At 38.9% G+C, this 18225-nt stretch overlaps 1 protein-coding gene across 4 annotated transcripts in view; it reads left to right on the forward strand.

Annotated features, from left to right (window-relative positions):
• The window catches only part of PARP6 (poly(ADP-ribose) polymerase family member 6), a 1412227-nt gene that overhangs the window by 534070 nt on the left and 859932 nt on the right, over positions 1–18225 (forward strand). For all 4 annotated transcript variants that reach the window (XM_044077510.1, XM_044077512.1, XM_044077511.1 and 1 more), the window contains one exon: positions 13047–13196. In XM_044077510.1, the coding sequence (XP_043933445.1) occupies positions 13047–13196 (150 nt within the window). The remainder of the gene's footprint in view (positions 1–13046; positions 13197–18225) is intronic.

The following is an 18225-nucleotide window of genomic DNA, read 5'->3' on the forward strand; positions in this document are numbered from 1 at the left end:
TTCATCTCCAATTACCCTTCAGTTACCCAACAGGAGATAATATTTGTAATCAGTAACCTTAAATCTAATAAGGCTGCAAGGTCAGATGGCTTTACTGCTGACTTTTACAAAATCTTTTGCCAGAAACTAGTGTTAGTATACCTGTTTAACTATATAATTGACAATTGCATCATGGATATTCACTTTAATTCCTCTGAAACTATTCTAATTCGTAAAGAAAATGCTGATCCCAAAAACCCTGGGAGTTACAGGCCCATTTCCTTAATTAATGTAGATATTAAAATCTTTACCACAATACTGGCTAACAGACTAAAACCCTTTACCATAAAAATTGTATCCTTGGACAGCAGGCTTTATTCAGTTAAGACAAACCTGTGACAACACACTTGCACTAGATGCATTGATAAAACTTTCTAATCCCATAGTTGCTCTTGTAGTAGACACTTCCAAGGACTTTGATAGACTGAACTTAGACTTCCTGCTCTCAGTCCTACCTCACTTTTCCTACCTACTACCTTTGTTAAAATCATTAAAACCCTTTATACCAATGCCTGTACCACAGTGCTCATAAACAACACTATCTCTGCTCAGATTAATATTAGAAACGGAACAAAACAAAGGTGCCCTTTAGCCCCTTACCTTTTCAACCTGTGCATTGAACCTCTACTTTTACTTATTACTCAGAAAACCTTTCAATATCTCCCAGTACTTTTTAATGCTAAGATTATTCTCTCAGCTTTTGCAGATGATTTCAATCTGTACTTCACTTTGCCAAGTTCTGACATATCAAAAATTCTAAACTCTATTGAATTATTCTCAAAATTTTCCAATTATCAGCTAAATCTTGACAAATCTACAGTCTTCTCAATTAACTCACCTGAACTGCTTTTTCTTTACCCTTGGACAACTGGAATTAAAATAAGACACTCTTTAAAATATTTAGGAATCTCTTTCTAGCAATCACTCTACCAAAGCAACATCAATAGCTTGTGGTTAACCTTACAACAAGATTGTAACAAATGGAACAAGCTTCAACTATCCTTTCTATCCAAAGTCACAATTGATAAGATGAACATACCTCTGAAGTGACAATCCAAAATAATTTCTTTAAAAGATTACATTCTACCCTTGCTAAATTCATATGGTATCCTAAATCAGTTAGAATTTCTTATCAAAGATTGATATGTCCCAAAGATAAAGGGGGATTAAACCTTCCCAATTTTAGATTATACTGCAACATAATTCCCAATTTTAGATTATACTACAACATAATTAACAGTAGTAGATTAATAGCAATATCAGAATATAACCCAGATGAGAACTCAAGGTCACCCCTTGGGTAGAAATGTGGTACAATTATGGTAGAGCCTTTAACTTTAACCACAAAGCCCTTCCCTTTCTAAATAAATTGAATCTGAAAAAAAAAATCTAAATTACATATTTTCCTAAATAAAAGTATATCTAAATTACATAAAGTAATTGAATCCTTGACTCTATCCCATGCGTTCACAACCTTACAACCATTACACCTTAATCCAAATTTAAAACTTAAGAATTCTATGTTAAACCAAAATAATTGCCCCCTTTTAAAGGAAAATCTAATACTCAACCTCTTCCCTTTCCGGGACCAAACTATCTCGAATCAGAGCTTCACTAAATCTTCCTATGAGCTATACTACCATTCTCAGACAAATAAGGGAACTCTGCTCAAAAATTTTCCTTAATCCAAATCTAACTAATAATGACATTAAAAATTTTCAAACACTCTGGAACCAATTATTATCGAAGAAGAAAATTATCTCTAACACATACTAATTGCTGCAATTAAATATCAAAATGAAGTTCTCTTCTCAAAGTACTGGACTGGCTTAAAGCTGGAAATCTCAAATAATGAAATAATCTAGTATATTCAACTAACTTCTAAATCAATCCCTTTCAGAAAAACTCAAATACACACACTTTATGATTTTTAACAATGCATACCTCACTCCTACTATTATAAACAAATTGAACCCTTCTTTCTTCCCCTTTTGTTCTTACTGTGATCTTCTAATAGCTGATCACCTCTACATGTTTTGGAGTTGCAAATCCTCCTATAAACTTTAGTGTCTCTCAGAATTCGACTCCAAAAGATGGGTTATGAGAAATCGACCCTGTCGTGGGAATTTACTATGCTTCATATACCTCCACTGGGTCTGACAAAGTTAAAAACGAACATTCTAATCACATTATTCACCCTTGTTAAACTTTATATTACATTAAACTGGAAAGATAGAGCTGGATCATGGTCAGAAGGGACCCTAGTAGGGTAATGGAACATGATCCCCCCCCCCTCCACAGCCACTCCAGTGTCTCATTACTTGTTTGTCTCTCCCCAATAACCTTAAACACTGTTTGAGCCTGTTATTGTGCATAATATGTTCTTTATGTTTGCAATGATTACAGAAATTTGGATTTAATTTAAAACTTTTATTTCAAATTTTATTGCTCAAACACTGATGGCTGTTTGCTAAACAAAGCAAGAGTTTCATACAGAAAACAGACCTAGTATGAGGAACAGAACATCTTTTCTTCCTTGAAACTTATGAATGTTGAAGAAACTCACATTCTTTGAAAATGCACCTGCCATTGGCAAATTGTCTGCCTTGGACCGGAGGCTTTTTCAAGCCATGGGCCCCCTGTATACATTTTAGGACAATTTACAAATGCATCAGTTCTTTGATTCACCTTCCTGATTGCTTTACATTCATTGTTTTAATTTATACTTCTTGTTTACAGAAACATTTATTAGAGTCTGTTTTTAAATGTGTAGTTTTTAACATTGTTTCAGAAAGCATTGAAAAGTATGAAACAATGCTGACAGAAGTATCAAAGTCAGAACATTTTAACCATAAAAGGCTATTCAAACTATTGTTATTATAATCAACCAATATATGTATTCAACAGTTATGGGCACTCATCAACTGTGTATGCATCACATGTCTGATTATGCTAAAAATGGCCACAGTAAGGTATTCCAGTTTGGTCTATACAAATGCACACTTGCCTACAGACAAATGATTTTTTCACTTTTTCAGTTAAGCAGGGTAAATTATTTTTATTCATGAATGTTCCCATAATTGTACAATTATAGATACATTGTTGACTCCATCTTTCTGAAATATCTGTGTTAAAATGTAACCAAGTAGACAAAGTATTCCAGTTTAAGTCAGACATATACCCACACCCACACACACAAAACACACGTACACAGTTCAAGAGCATTTTCTGCCATTCATTCAGTTAGTAACATAGTTCAAGGGCATCTGTTTCCCATTTATTTGCTTCACAATGCTGAAGAAAGAGTGGAACATATACACATTTAAGAACATTCTCCTTTGCGCACCCTTAATGCTGAAGCACACTCTCTATTCATCTGTTCTCTCTCTTGTCATTCAGCCATACCTCTCAACCTCTTAGTGCAAGAAATCTGGACAGAGCCAAGCTAATGGGGATCGAAGGCCCAAACATAGGGACAGATTTTAAATATTGCTGTTAGAAAGTTGATAAATTAAGATGTTTTGCATTAACATACATTTTCTGAGGGATATGGAGCCTAAGTCTTAAATGTGTCAGGTATGTAATACTTCAATCCTCAGTGATTTGCCAGAAGACCACACTTTGTTGTATGAGGAATGGACCCCAAAAATCTAGATATTCTGCAAGAATCTAAACAGTTGAGAGGTGTGCATTTGGTGTGTTCCCCTGCATAAAACACTCAATGAAACTCCTGTTCACTTGTTAAAATATGTTTGTCCGCTGTTCTCATTCAGCTTGTTCTGTCCCTCGAAGCTTGCATTGCTTTATTATTATGAAAAGAAATACATCTGTGTTTGGCATGTAATACTGCTGCTGAAAGGAGCCAGATGGTGGACAGTTAAATCATAAGCCAATGTCCTGGTCTTCTCATGGTTCGAGCCAGTGAGAGAGACAGGGTTGTTGTACTTTGCATACCATGCCACTGAGGAAATCCTCTTCATAAGAGCAGGGCATGTCAAATGGGACATTATTTCTCTCGTCTTCTTTTTTTTTTTTATTTTAAATTAATGTTTTAGGAAGAAGCGTTTATTTTCTTTTGTTTTTTTCTCTATCAATTGCTTTGTTTGGCTGGGCTGCCTAGCTAGCACCAGGCTCTAGGTAGATGCCAAGGTAGCTTTGTGCCTGATTTGGCACTGGACCCATTACTGTATTAAACCAAAGAAACTTGTTTAGTTAGCCATGCAAAACAAAATATACATTTTCTTCATAAAACTATCCCATAACATCCCTGAAGGTCAGGCTAACATAAATACTGGGCTATATCCCCCAGTATGGTAACTAAGATATGTCTCAACCTGTGCCCCATAAATGGAATAGTCTCCACTATTGATGTAGGAAGTATATAGAACCATTTATCTTAATTCTTCTGCTAGACTATCCCACAGTCAGATCCTTATGCTGATCTGGCATGACATAAACTCACCTTCGTGCATTTTTTCATAGTACTTTTGCTGTTTATTTAATCAGACATCAACAAATGTTTTTGTTAAGATAAACGTCCTGTTACTCATTTCCAATCCCTTTATTCCATGACTTTTTTTTTCTTCCCCTGCCTCTAAAGGCTCTTTCATAGCACAAACTCCCACTGGATCCCATTGTCACAGATTGTCTTCTCTGCTCAGGCTGTATCTTATTATTTATTTTTATTTATTTATTTGACATTTGTTAACTGGGATGGCCCAAGTGGGCTAAAGCCCCTTTTCAGCAGAGGCCCAGGGAGAAAAGCTCCACATTACAACAATAAGAGCATTAACATAATAAAGTAATGACACACATTTGGCAATATATGCAGTAATAGTAAAAATATCCCTTGTTAGTAAAAATAAGAAAGTTACAGAGAGTGAGGATAACCGGTAACAGAAGGGAAAGGAAGAAAAAAATAATAAAAGCCGTGTCAGGGCTATTTGAAGATAAATTTGAATAAAGGAAGGGTGTAGGGGACAGGAAAGGAGAGTGAGTAGGGTTAGTGACATTAAGTACAGCTGCATAGCCATTGTAAATAATACATGTACTCAGTATATCGGTTTATTGGTAGACTTCAGTAATGAATTAATTTCGGAGACATTTCATGGTATATATCTAGCATTTTATACCATGTCGTGTATAACAAGTACTGTCCATAGGCAGCAAGAATGACAACTAATATATGTTACTAGACGATGTAAAATAATCTGAGTATGCTCTGCCTGATTTATTTACTTGTTTTCACTAACAAAATGGATTTCCAGGCACAATTATACTTTGCTAGACTTATAACCTGACAGATTCTACTTCTTGGATATGTTTTACTACCTTTTAAGCTAACACTGAAAGTTTGAACTCACTGATATATGTTGAAATTGTGCATCTGGGTTATCTGCTACTCAGTTTTTCTCGTACTGTGAACTAGGTTAGTGGCAACTGATTATACTGTGGAAGTCCTGTATTTTGAATAACTGCTGCTTAATTTTTCATTCTTTGAACTTGGGTGGTGGCAACCGCGTTATCTTTTTCTACTGCCTTTTTCATATTAACTATCATCATTCCTCTTTCCTTCACTACTGGTGTCCTTCCTTTTCTAGCACCATCTTAAAAGGCCCCTTATCTATATCTCTGCTCTTAGCTCAGCTACTCTTCTGCTCTAAATATCCTTCTAGCTCTTCAGCTTTCAATCTTTTCTCTCACCTTCCTGATGCCCCCTCCATTCACTCAAGCCCTCTCTCTGAACTTCTACCAATTTTTTCCTCTCCATTTAACCTTTAACCTAGTCTGCCATCTTTCTGCTGCTCCCTCATTTCCTTCTACCCTTATATCTGGAGTTCCACTAATTTTTTCTCTACCTGGTAGCATCCACCTTTACCTCTATATATTTGTTTACATATTTCTCTCTTTTGTTTTACACTCACCTACTGGGAACTTGTGATCTCACTCCTCCTCCCCCCTGAAAACACCTGGCTGAATAACTACCTTCTTGGCTAGTAATTGATCCATGGAGTATTGCTAAGTGGCTAAGCATGGGAGTAACATCATCATCAAAGGCTCAATGTATGTCCCCTAATACTCCACCCTTACTCTGTGTTACAAAGTCTTTTTTTTTAAAAAGGCTATGGCATACACACTTATATCTGTTGCCTAACCCCACTTCCTCTCCCATCATGTCTAACCTCCAGCAATTGCTTCTCTCTGCCTAGCTTCGATATCACTCCTGCACTTAACTAATTTCAGGAAAGTGCATGGAAGGTAATGACTGACCCCCCTTTTCTGAATTTACTTTGCCAAGGACTCTGTTAATAACTTTACCATCGACCACTAACCCCCTAGGCTATCCCCACAAACTACTGTTGCACTTACCCCACTAACCCCCTAGGCTATCCCCACAAACTACTGTTGCACTTACTCTGTAAACTTACATTTAGGTTCTCACTGATAGATTTTTTTTAACTTAGCGATCCACCCCTGGTGACTCAGCCTGCTCCATTTACCCTTACTACATTCGGCCTCACTCAGCTCCCCTACCATACCCCCATTATCCACAAACCCGCCCCTGAATATACTACATTTATAGCCAATTGTTAACCCTCCCACCCTAACACCACCTCTTCCTCCCGTCTTCATCCTGTCACGCACTCACCTTTTCTCTTCTTCTCCTCAGCCTTCAGTCCTCTCTCCCCCTACTTAACTAGCTTCTCCACTTCAGTCCCCTCACTTCAGTCTCTCTCTCTCCTTCTTTCTTCCCTCTGTACACATTACTCCCTATTCTACACTCCCCTCCTAACTAAATTATTACCACCTCTCCATCTGACTCCTCCCACTAGTACACTGCCCTACACTCACATTTCATCCCTCGCAATCTACTACCTCCCCATCTACATCCACCCCTTTTTTCTCTTAATTACTGGCTACTTCTTCACCCCATCATCCCTTTCCTGCTGCATTTACTCTCATCTCTCTCACCATCTCTCTTTACACCTAACTTCTTCAGTAAACCTAATTACACTTTCCTAATCTGTTCACCTGTCACATTCTCCTAACCCTTCTTCTGTACTCTCACTTACTTCTCTAACCTTTCACTTACATCTACTTATATTCTACTACCTCTCAGTATCCTAACACGTTCCTTACTCTCATCTCCACACCTCTTCTTCTCCTCGTAACCTACCTCTCCTCATATCACATACAAATTAATCCCCTTGACCTCCCACCACTCACTATACCTCACACACTCATGCACACCTCTCTTTCATATCAATAATTCACCCACCACAAGATAAGACCTGTCCCCCCCCCAGTGCTTACCACCCAAGTTCTAAGCACAAATCAAATACTACTTCCAACACCTCACATCTCTAACTCTTCTCCACCCCTGCAATACCTTACTCCTCTCAGGAGGCATACATCCCAAACCTGGACCACTTTCCAATCCTCTCACTACCAATCCTACTACCCAACCTGCACCACTTTACCCTAACTCATCTGTCAAGCTTCTAACCTTATACTCACTCAATAAACACAGCATCATGAACAAAATAAGTGAATTCCATGCTTGGATGGCCCAGTACTCTCATGACATAATTACAAACTCTCTCTTGGCTCACCCTCATCATAGCTAATGAAACCACTCTAATAGGAGATGTCAGCATCAATTGGTTATCCCATACCTCCAGCTCACCCAACTCTTCCTTAAACCTACATGGCTTCACACAACTAATCTGTATCCCCACACACACTGTAACAAGATTACCAACTCTAGTACTATTGTAGACTGGATACTAGTTTCTAATCCTGACCTATATCACCACCCCCCCCCCAAACAAATTCTACCTAATTCCATCAGTGACCACTCACCAATTTATGCCCACCATCAAAGGCCACACAAATTCAAGGACTGTTGAAGCCTCTCTAACTTCCATCCTCACATATTCAGTAATATGTTCTCCTCTATTAACTGGTTCTTTCTTTTATACCTTCCTCTAAATGGTGCAGTCCAAAAATTTAATTCCATGTTTCTAAATATACTCAACTCACTTTCTCCCCACCCCCCTGCACAATAAGAGTCAAATCTCTCTCCTCCCCATGGCTATCTCAATCCACATTCTCTCTCATGCACAAAATAGACAATGCCTAGAAACTCTGGATTAAGACTAAATCTCCTTCCCATCAACAAACCTATAAAGAACTTTACAACCTCACTAAAAAAACAAGTCAACATCAACAAGAAAAACTTCTACCTAAATTCCCAGACAACACATCACAACAACCCCAAAATTTCTGGGACACTGTCAATCAAATCCTCCACCCAGGTAACCCTGAAACACCAAATCCCTGTCCAAACAACACTCCCCTAGATACAGCCACCTTACTTAACTCCTACTTTATAGGTGTCATCAGTAAACTAATAACAAACGCATACTCCCCTAACTCCTCTAACTCACCCTACCACCTCTGACCAAAATAATTCCCTCTCTTTCAAACTTGCCCCCACCAGCTACATAAAATGTCTCTTATCTAAGGTTAAGCCTTGCTCTCCCTCTGTTGACAAACTACCTCCACTTTACCTTAAGCTAGTTGCAAACACAATAGCGCACCCCACTTCCATCCTTATAAACCGTTCTATATCAGAATCCACAGTTCCCTCGGTATGAAAATAATTATTTACTGTACCTCTTCACAAAGGCAGAAATTCCACTGAACTGTCTAACTACTGTCATCATCATCTCCTTTCAGCTTATCCTGGTTAGGGGTCACCACAGTGGAACAACGGTCTGCAGAACAATGGCAGTGGAGTTTTACAGTGTTGAGTTGCCAGCCTGGCATCCAACCTTCCACAGAAGGCACATACGCACACACTCACACCGAGGGCCAATTTAGAGTGCCCAATCCACCTACATCATGTCTTTGGGATGTGGGAGGAAACCGGAGCACCCAGAGAAAACCCACGCAACCACAGGGAGGACATGCAGACTCCACACAGAAGACACCCCAGCTGAGAATCGAACCAGAGAACCTATTGCTGTGAGGCAGCAATGCTAACCACTGCACCACTGTGACCGCCCCAACTATCTAACTACTGTCCTATAGCTATAATGTCCCCCCTGTCTAAAATACTAGAAAAATGTGTGCATAACCAAATCTTGGACTATCTACTCCTAGAAAACCTACTAACCCCCTCTCAACATGGCTTCTGTCCTAGCCACAGTACTTAAACAACCCTCATTTCCTTTACCCATTCCATTTCCCTGGCCAGAGATAACAGCAAACACATTTCCTTTCTCTTCCTAGACCACTCAAAAGCTTTTGTCACTGTCTCTCACCCCCTGCTCCTCCCCAAATTCTCCCACCTCAACTGATTTACCCCAACCCTTTCCTGGTTTACTAGCTACCTTTCCAACAGACAAAAATCTGTTAAATGTCTCTCCTCATCATCTTCCTTCCTCCCCATCAAAATGGGGGTTCTGCAAGGCTCTCTTCATGGTCCCTTACTGTTCAACATCTTCTCTAATCACCTCTATACATACTGTCCATAATCTACCCGCATTCAGTATACAAATGATTCCACTGTCATCTCTACCTCTAATACCCTCTCTGACCTGCACATCTTCACCTAAAACACCTTCAACTGTATTGAAAAATGGTTAAGAACCAACTAATTCTCAGTCTATAAAAGACCAAACTCCTGCTATTTCTCCCAAATTCTCTCACCCACCTTAAACACACCTTCTCCATAACATCAGTTAACACCACTGTCATCAGTATCGAAACTTGCACTAAGCTTCTATGGGTCATTATTGATGATCAACTCAAATTCGACCTACATGTCTACCACTGTATTAAGAAAACCTACTTATAACTTTGTCTACTCAACAGAAACAAAAAATACCTTACAAAGGACTCTCGTATCTCTCTTACCTATACCTACCTTCTACCCAGCCTCGTCTACAGCTCACAAATCCTAACCAACTTACAGGCTGGCCTACTACCTAAACTCAAGGCCACCTGCAACAAAGTATCGAGGTTTGCAGCAAACCAAACCTCTTTCTGTCATCACTGTAGTTTTCCCAAGGCTTTAAATTGGTTAGAGTTCCCGCATCAACTTCAGTCCTCTCAGTTATTACTCATGCCATCCTAAATAAGCCCTTCTCCTGCCCTGATATCTCCTTGCTCATCTCTCTTCATACACTAACTAGAAACCTCAGGAGCCCTGACCAACTACACTTAGACATATATAAACCTGAAAGATCAGCACGCCAAAACGTACTGTATATAGCTACACTCCTGCCCTTTCCAGGAACAAACTTCCCTTGGCCATCAGTAAAATACCTCACACACGTGAATTCAAAAAAGCTCTCAAAGAACACCTTATTAACTCCTGGACATGTCGTTGTAAAAAACTTCCTTGAAATTTCTTCCCTAAAAATACCTGTAATTCCCAATCTCTCTGACCTCTCTTAACTTCTACTTCTTCACTACTCTTCTCACTTCTACCTCTGAATTGCTCTACTTTTAACCTCCTCACACACTTTCCTCCTCTTCCTACTGCTCTCCCAACATCTGTCCCCTATGCTGCCTCTCACTGAACTTCATATCCCTCCCTAAGAACTTTCCCAGACTCTGAGTTCCATATCTCAGCCATGCCTTCCTTAAGTGTATATATATATATATATATATATATATATATATATATATATATATATATATATATATAGTAATTGTAGTAATGTATCCTGTAAAAAGTTTGTCAGCTGCTCTAAACGGCTTCTGTTTATTGATAATTAACAGCACTAGCTATTGTTACTTTTGTAAACGCTGTATGTTCTCTGGTGGAGCTTTCCTCCCCAGGCCTCTGCTGAAAAAGAGCTCTGGCTCAGTCGGACATTCCCAGCCAACAAATAAATAAATAAATACGTGTTCTCAACTTCATTTTCTAGGTATCATGTATACATTCATGTTTTTTATAGTTAAACAATGATGTTTTTCTCCCTGGTCTCCCTTCTAAATGGGCATTGCTTATTTGGGTATGCCAGGTTAAACAATTTTGTATATAATTTGTTTTAAATACATTCAAAATAAAGTATAGACTTCAGACCTGTAATCATATTCTGAGACCTTGAATATATATATATTTTTTTTTTTTTTTTCTTGTATATGGGGTACTTTATGAACTTCAGGACTGGTTATAGTGGCAGAGTTTAAGCTGAGTCTGGCTTTGGGGTTCACTGCACCTCATGTAGCATACTAAATTTCTTAAATAGTGGACTTTTTTTGTTACCTATTTTCTCCACTGGTCATCTGTACCATGATCCTTGTGCTTATAACCATTATGAGTACATACTCTCTAGCTATGAACTTTCTTTTGGGAGGGGTTAACATCTGCAAAATAGGTTTCAGGGGTTCTTATAATTTAGTAGATGGAAATACATTGGTTTTAGATCTCATACTCCTAGCTTAAAAGGTTAACCCTAACACTGGGCACAGAGTACATCATCTTAGCATGCCTGGCCAAGCTGTTATTCCTGTGCTGACAGAAAGAGCAATTCAAAGGGGGACATTCCAGGTTGATTCTTCATCATGACTGCAGTCTAGAAGGAAAACACTATAATTTAGATGTGATCATAGTTTTATTTATTTATTTTTGGGGGCTGATCATGGATCTTAAGGACATCCTGGGGGCTTGGCCATTTGTTCTTTTGTTTTGTGTGTTTTTTTTTTGATAGATGTATATGCCCTACCCACTTTCTATGTCCCCACCACAATGCTCATTGATTACATCCAAGGACAACTCCCCTCTTTGGACCACTCCTTCCCTTAGGTAACATCACCAGTGAACACCTTCCCTGCTGCTGTCAATCACCTGAGATACTAATCGAACCCGGGTTGGCTGGGCAGTAGTTAGGGCTTTTTCCTTCCACACCACTGGAGTAGTTAATATTTTTATTTTAAAAATCGTCTCTTCTTTAAAATTATGTAAAAAAAAAAATTATAATTAAATTGACACTGTTTGAAGAACGAGAGCAAACTTCTGTGAATCTGTATTTGGTAGCCTTGGTGAGATTCTAGTTTCTGCTGCTTCACTTAGGATATTGGATTTGTTCAGTACTAAATATTTTTATAAAGAAAGTAATGATAAAATTAATTGTATTGTTTGTCAGTCATCAAGAAAACGGCAACTAATTTACAATAGGGGACACTGTCAGTCTCTGTTGTGATAGTTTTTGTGTGTGAAGTGAAGATGGTCTATTCAGTGGAGGTCACTGAAAAAAGAAGTTTCCCTTTTCCAAAAGTAACACATTTGTAGACAAGATTATATTATTATAGGGGTGCAAGGACCAAGGTTCCACTGCATGGAATCATATAGGTGTGCCCCTCTCACAGAATGGAGGTGGGCAAATTTCCTTGCAAACTTCTGTTGTTGCAAGTTGACTTTTCTGATCATGAAATTGAAATTACAGTAGAGTATTTTATCCAAACTAATTGGGACCTAGGGTAGTTCGGATAATCAAACTGTTCAGATAATCAAACATACACTGAACAGGATAAAAAACTTCTAAAAATCTTGTTTTTTTCTGCACACAGGGAAGACACTTTTCAACCATTCAGCATTTCCAATGGACAATAAAGAATATGTTTTACACGAGTGGGCTACAAGCTCAAAAAACATGCACAAGCAAATACCTACGATGTTTACTTATTGAGACTTTATGATTTTTCCTACCAAAAACTTTGGAAGGCTGTGTTTGGATAATTGACGTTTCAGATAATCCACATTTGGATAATCGACTTTCTACTGTATGGTGTATTAAAGATTTAATAAGACAATTCTTGTAATGTTACTGGTAACAGTAACGGTTTTAGTAGGATATGTGTGAATACAGTACTGAGAATTCTGAAATGGCACATACTAATCCTTAATGTTACTAAAAGTTTATGTTCATTAAATAGAAAATTTCCTACCCCCCACTCAACTTCTGTTTAATTATATTTTTATCTTTTAGGATTCTTGGAATGTTTACCTCACAGCAGTGGAAACATCTGAGTAATGATTTCCTGAAGATCCAGCAGGAGAAACGACACAGCTGGTTTAAATCCAGCGGGACCATCAAGAAATTCCGAGCAGGACTTAGCATCTTCTCACCCATTCCAAAGTAAATAAGAAGAAAAATTATAATTACATTTATAAAATATAGTTTCAGGCAAACCTCTCTAGATAGGAAATGTCAGTTGCCTTGCAGTACTGAAAGATAGTGTCAACAAATGAGGCATTGTTTTCTGACACGTTTGTTCACTACTATGGGTTGACATTGCTATGGACGGTTAGGGATGCAAGCTGCTAATATTCTTTGAACGGTTTCCTGTGTTTGATTACCTCCACCTCCACATGCATACTATGTGATTCTGAGTAAGTCACCTGACAAGACTAGAGCTTCTGAATCACCTGTTAAGAGAAACATTTTTATCTTGTGTGCCTTACCCAGTAAACAAACAAATGAATGATTACTACATTCAACAGTATGCTATAAAACTAACGGCAGAGCTTTCAATATTTCTTCAACCAAATGTGTGACATTCTATGAAACAAGTGGGCAGAATATAGATCACTTAGTGAACTATGACTGTATATGCAGAACAGAGTATACACAGGCGCATTTATGTTTATAATGCATGTGTACTGTACTGCACTTAAATTATTATGAACTAATGCTTTGTAATTTCATTAGGCAGTAGGCAAATTCGGCTTCTTCTTGTGTTACAAATGGATTTGATAATGAAAATCGTTGAAGTAAATATAATATGTGAAACTGGGTAGATATGAGAATAGAGAGCCCCTCCCTTTCCAGTGATTTTTTTTATTTGACACTCAGTGATAGTCTCAAACACATTTCTCTAACCTGAAAAATATAAACAAACATCATTATTCTGGGATATAATAAGTAAAATAGTAAATTATTTCACTGTAACCAACTATGCAAACTTTTGTTGGGCTGCAGAAAAATATATTGACTCTACTGTTTTTCTAAGGAGCTGATTTGTATTTATTTTATACTTGTGAAGATGAGTCTAAGTGAGTTGTTTCCTCCTGCGTTAAAGGCAAACCATGCATGTCTTGAAGGGGCAGACTCCAGAACCTGTTGACCACTTTGAGAGCCATGAAGATCTTATGGTCTGGAGAGAGTACAACAGGATTCATTCCAGTTGGATAAACTCTTGGAAATATTTAACTGTGTACACACTCTTGTTAAAAGATATGACCCAATATGCTTTCTGACATATCTAACTGATGAATTCATTGTTGAGGTGACTTCCCTAATAAATCCTTTTGCATATTACATTTGCTGCTGTTTCCTGACCTCAAATGTCAGCAGCAAAAGTGGGTACTGCTTGTTTGGAGGGTTTACCTCACCATCCTCCAAAATGGGTAAAAGTTGTCCTTTTCCAGATTTATATTCCTCCTTAGCTCATAAAAACTACTTACTGATCAAAGATGTTACATGTTTTCCAGGGCTTAGAACGATTTCTCAGTGACCGATTTGTCAAATATCCTAAAATCTAAGTACTTGATAAACATATAGGTCTGCTGCAGTGAAAAACACATGTTGGATAGAGAACATCATGGTAACAATCAGTTTAAAAATAAATTTTTTATGAAGCATTAAGGACAAATTAAAGTGAACTGAGGAAAAGTGTTGTCTTATCCTGGGAGCAGAACATATTTGTCAGAGTTATTTTTTAAGGATTTTTCTCCTCCTGAATTAGCTTATGGCTCCCTACCTTGTTTTGCATTTCCATCACTGGGTCTATCAGCCACCTCCTTAACCCCCTAGAATAACTCCATAAGGCTGTGGCTGACGTGGCGTTTGAGGCATTGAGGGGGTCTGGTCATAGTCCGCTGTTTTCTTTCTTCATTTTATGGCCTTACCCTTGTGACTTCCACCCTACCTTATGTCCCTTATGGTATATCAGAGGGGTGGGCATGCAGTGGGGATGTGCGGTGTATCACCTCACCTCTGCAGCAAGTCAGTCTTGTCTTCACCCTGTTCCCATCTTTGGTACATGATTCAGCCTCCATCAGGTGTCGTCACAGCAGATGCCCACAGGACCAATCCATCAGACACCTGGGATGCTGTAGTAAGGGCTTTATCTGTCTATGCCACCAGAGTGGCTTATTTGTCAGAGAAGTTAAAGATAAATACAGGCCAGAATGGTAGAGGGTTTTATCTTATCATGAAAGCAGAAGAAAGACATTTAAAACACTGATGGAATACGGTGATTAGAAATGCAAAGCCCATAGTAAATGTACCGACTTAGCAAATCAGTGTCAGAGTGATCCCGCTTTCCATTGGATATGAAATAATGTCTTAGCTGAGACTATAAGAAGATTTTCGTCATGAAGATCTTAGTGATGGACAGACATAAAAAGAATTAGCCTGAGTTAATCATGTAGAAAACAGACTGACCAAGCAGAAGATATGGTATACCTAGTGGCATGCAAAATGTGGGAAAAGAAAACAAGGTTAAGAAAAATAAAATGATGAGGTCCCAGAAGAGATAAGCAGCGTGTCCGTTCTCAGAATCCAAGTTATTAGGCCAACTAGTGCAAAGCTTCTAAATGAAACAACAGTGAGGGTAATACAGACACCAGGGCATCAGTGCTGTTACTATTTTAACCCTTTCAGCTACTAAAAAGGCACTGGTTAATGCATGGGTGGAAAGATAAGTGCTTGTATGCCAGACTGAGTTCCAGGCAAAGGGTCAGAAGAAATATTTCTAATGGCATGGTTCCAGGTTTGTTTCGACAACGAAAGGACTTGTCTTTGGAATGTACATTAGAAAGAAAGCTGGGCTAGTGATGGATATACATGGTACTAAGACCACCTGCTATGATGCAGAAAGTAGGAGATGCAAAATATGCCTGTTAATTAAGTCATAGTCAAAGGGATGAATACCTAACTCTCTGAATTGGTTGTCCTTCCTCATAAGAGATGCATTCCAAGAAGATGGATATAATAGCTGGGACATGGAGACCACAGTGCCCATAATGCTCGGTCAGTTGTCTACAGAAATTCTGGGATCTACCACTTCTGTATGGTTTCAGACTTTGTTGAGTAGTTACCCTATGATTTTCCAAACCCAAGAATTTACTGAGGTATATATGTCTCCCAGATTAGTCTGTACATCTACATTAAATCTTCTCATAGAATTTGAATTATTTTGTTTCATCCCTAATACTGGAAATTTCCACTGGCAAGAAAAATCTCAAGACCCAAAATTCATCCTGGATTAATTCTAGCATCTATTTAAACTTCCTGTGCAAATTTTTTTATTGGCTTTTCTTAAGGCATGCAATATGGATTCTCTGTTCAGCTCAACTACTCCACTCTCAGCACTGTTGGCTTTGTCACTATTCTGATCTTTATTCTGGCCTGATTGTATCAGTGGAGGTGGACACAGTGCATATCAATTGAGGAGGATACGACACATGTCAGTGGAGGTAGACACGATATTTATCAGTGGAGGTAGGCACAGTGAATAATTCTACATCATCATCTTCTTTCGGCTGTTCCCATTAGGGGTCGCCACAGCGGATCATCTGTTTCCATTTCTTCCTGTCCTCTGCATCATGCTCTTTCACACCAACCGCCTGCATGTTCTCTCTCACCACATCCATAAACCTTATCTTAGGCCTTCCTTTTTTCCTCTTACCTGGCAGCTCCATCCTTAGCATCCTTTTCGCAATATACCCAGCATCCCTCCTCAGCACATGTCTAAACCAAAGCAATCTTGCCTGTCTTGCTTTGTCTCCAAACTGTCCAACCTGAGCTGACCCTCTAATATACTGATTCCTAATCCTGTCCATCCTAGTCACACCCAGTGCAAATCTTAACATCTTTAACTCTGTGCCACATCCAGCTCTGACTCCTGCCTTTTTGTCAATGCCACTGTCTCCAACCCGTATAATATAGCTGGTCTCACTATCCTCTTGTAGACCTTCCCTTTCACTCTTACTGGTAACTGTCTGTCACAAATCACTCCTGACACTGTTCTCCACCCATTCCACCCTGCCTGTACTCTCTTCTTCACCTCTCTTCCACATTCACCATTACTCTGAACTGTTGATCCCAAGTACTTAAACTCATCAACCTTTACCAACTCTACTCCCTGCATCCTCACCATTCCTCTACTCTCCCTCTCATTTACACACATATATTCTGTTTTAGCCCTGCTGACCTTAATTCCTCTCCTCAATAAAGCATATCTCCACCTCTCCAGGGTCACCTCAACCTGGTCCCTACTCTCACTACATATCACAATATCATGTGCAAACATCATAGTCCACAGGGCCACCTGTCTGATCTCATCTGTCAACCTGTCCATTGCCACTACAAATAAGAAAGGGCTCAGAGCTGATCCTTGATGTAATCCCACCTCCACCTTAAATGTATCTGTCACTCCCACTGCAGTCCTCACCAATGTCACACTACCCTTGTACATATCCTGTACCACTCTTACATACTTCTCTGCCACTCCCGACTTCCTCATACAATACCACAACTCCTCTCTAGGCACCCTGTCATATGCTTTCTCTAAGTCCACAAAGACACAATGCAACTCCTTCTGACCTTCTCTGTATTTCTCCAACAACACTCAGTGCAAACATTGCATTTGTAATGCTCTTTCCTGGCATGAAACCATACTGCTGATCACTAATCATCACCTCCCTTCTTAACCTAGCTTCCACTACTCTTTCCAATAACTTCAAGCTGTGACTGATCAATTTTATCCCTCTGTAGTTACTGCAGCTCTGTACATCACCCTTATTCTTAAAGATAGGTACCAAAACACTTTTTCTGCACTCCTCAGGCATCCTCTGACTTTTCAAAATGTCATTAAACAATCTGGTTAAAAATTCCACTGCCATTTCTCCTAAGCATCTCCATGCTTCCACTGGTATGTCATCTGGGTCAACAGCCTTTCCATTCTTCATTCTCTTCATAGCTGCCCTTATGTCCTCCTTGCTAATCTGTTTCACTTCCTGATTCACTATCCCCAGATCATCCAACCTTTTCTCTCTCTCATTCTCTTCATTCATCAGCCCTTCAAAGTACTCTTTCCATCTACTCAACACACTCTCCTCGCTTGTGAGTACGTTTCCCTCAGTATCCTTTATCACGCTTA

This window comes from Protopterus annectens, chromosome 7.part0, assembly GCF_019279795.1.
Source record: "Protopterus annectens isolate FY-2018-M chromosome 7.part0, PAN1.0, whole genome shotgun sequence".
Classification (NCBI taxonomy): Eukaryota; Metazoa; Chordata; order Ceratodontiformes; family Protopteridae; genus Protopterus; species Protopterus annectens.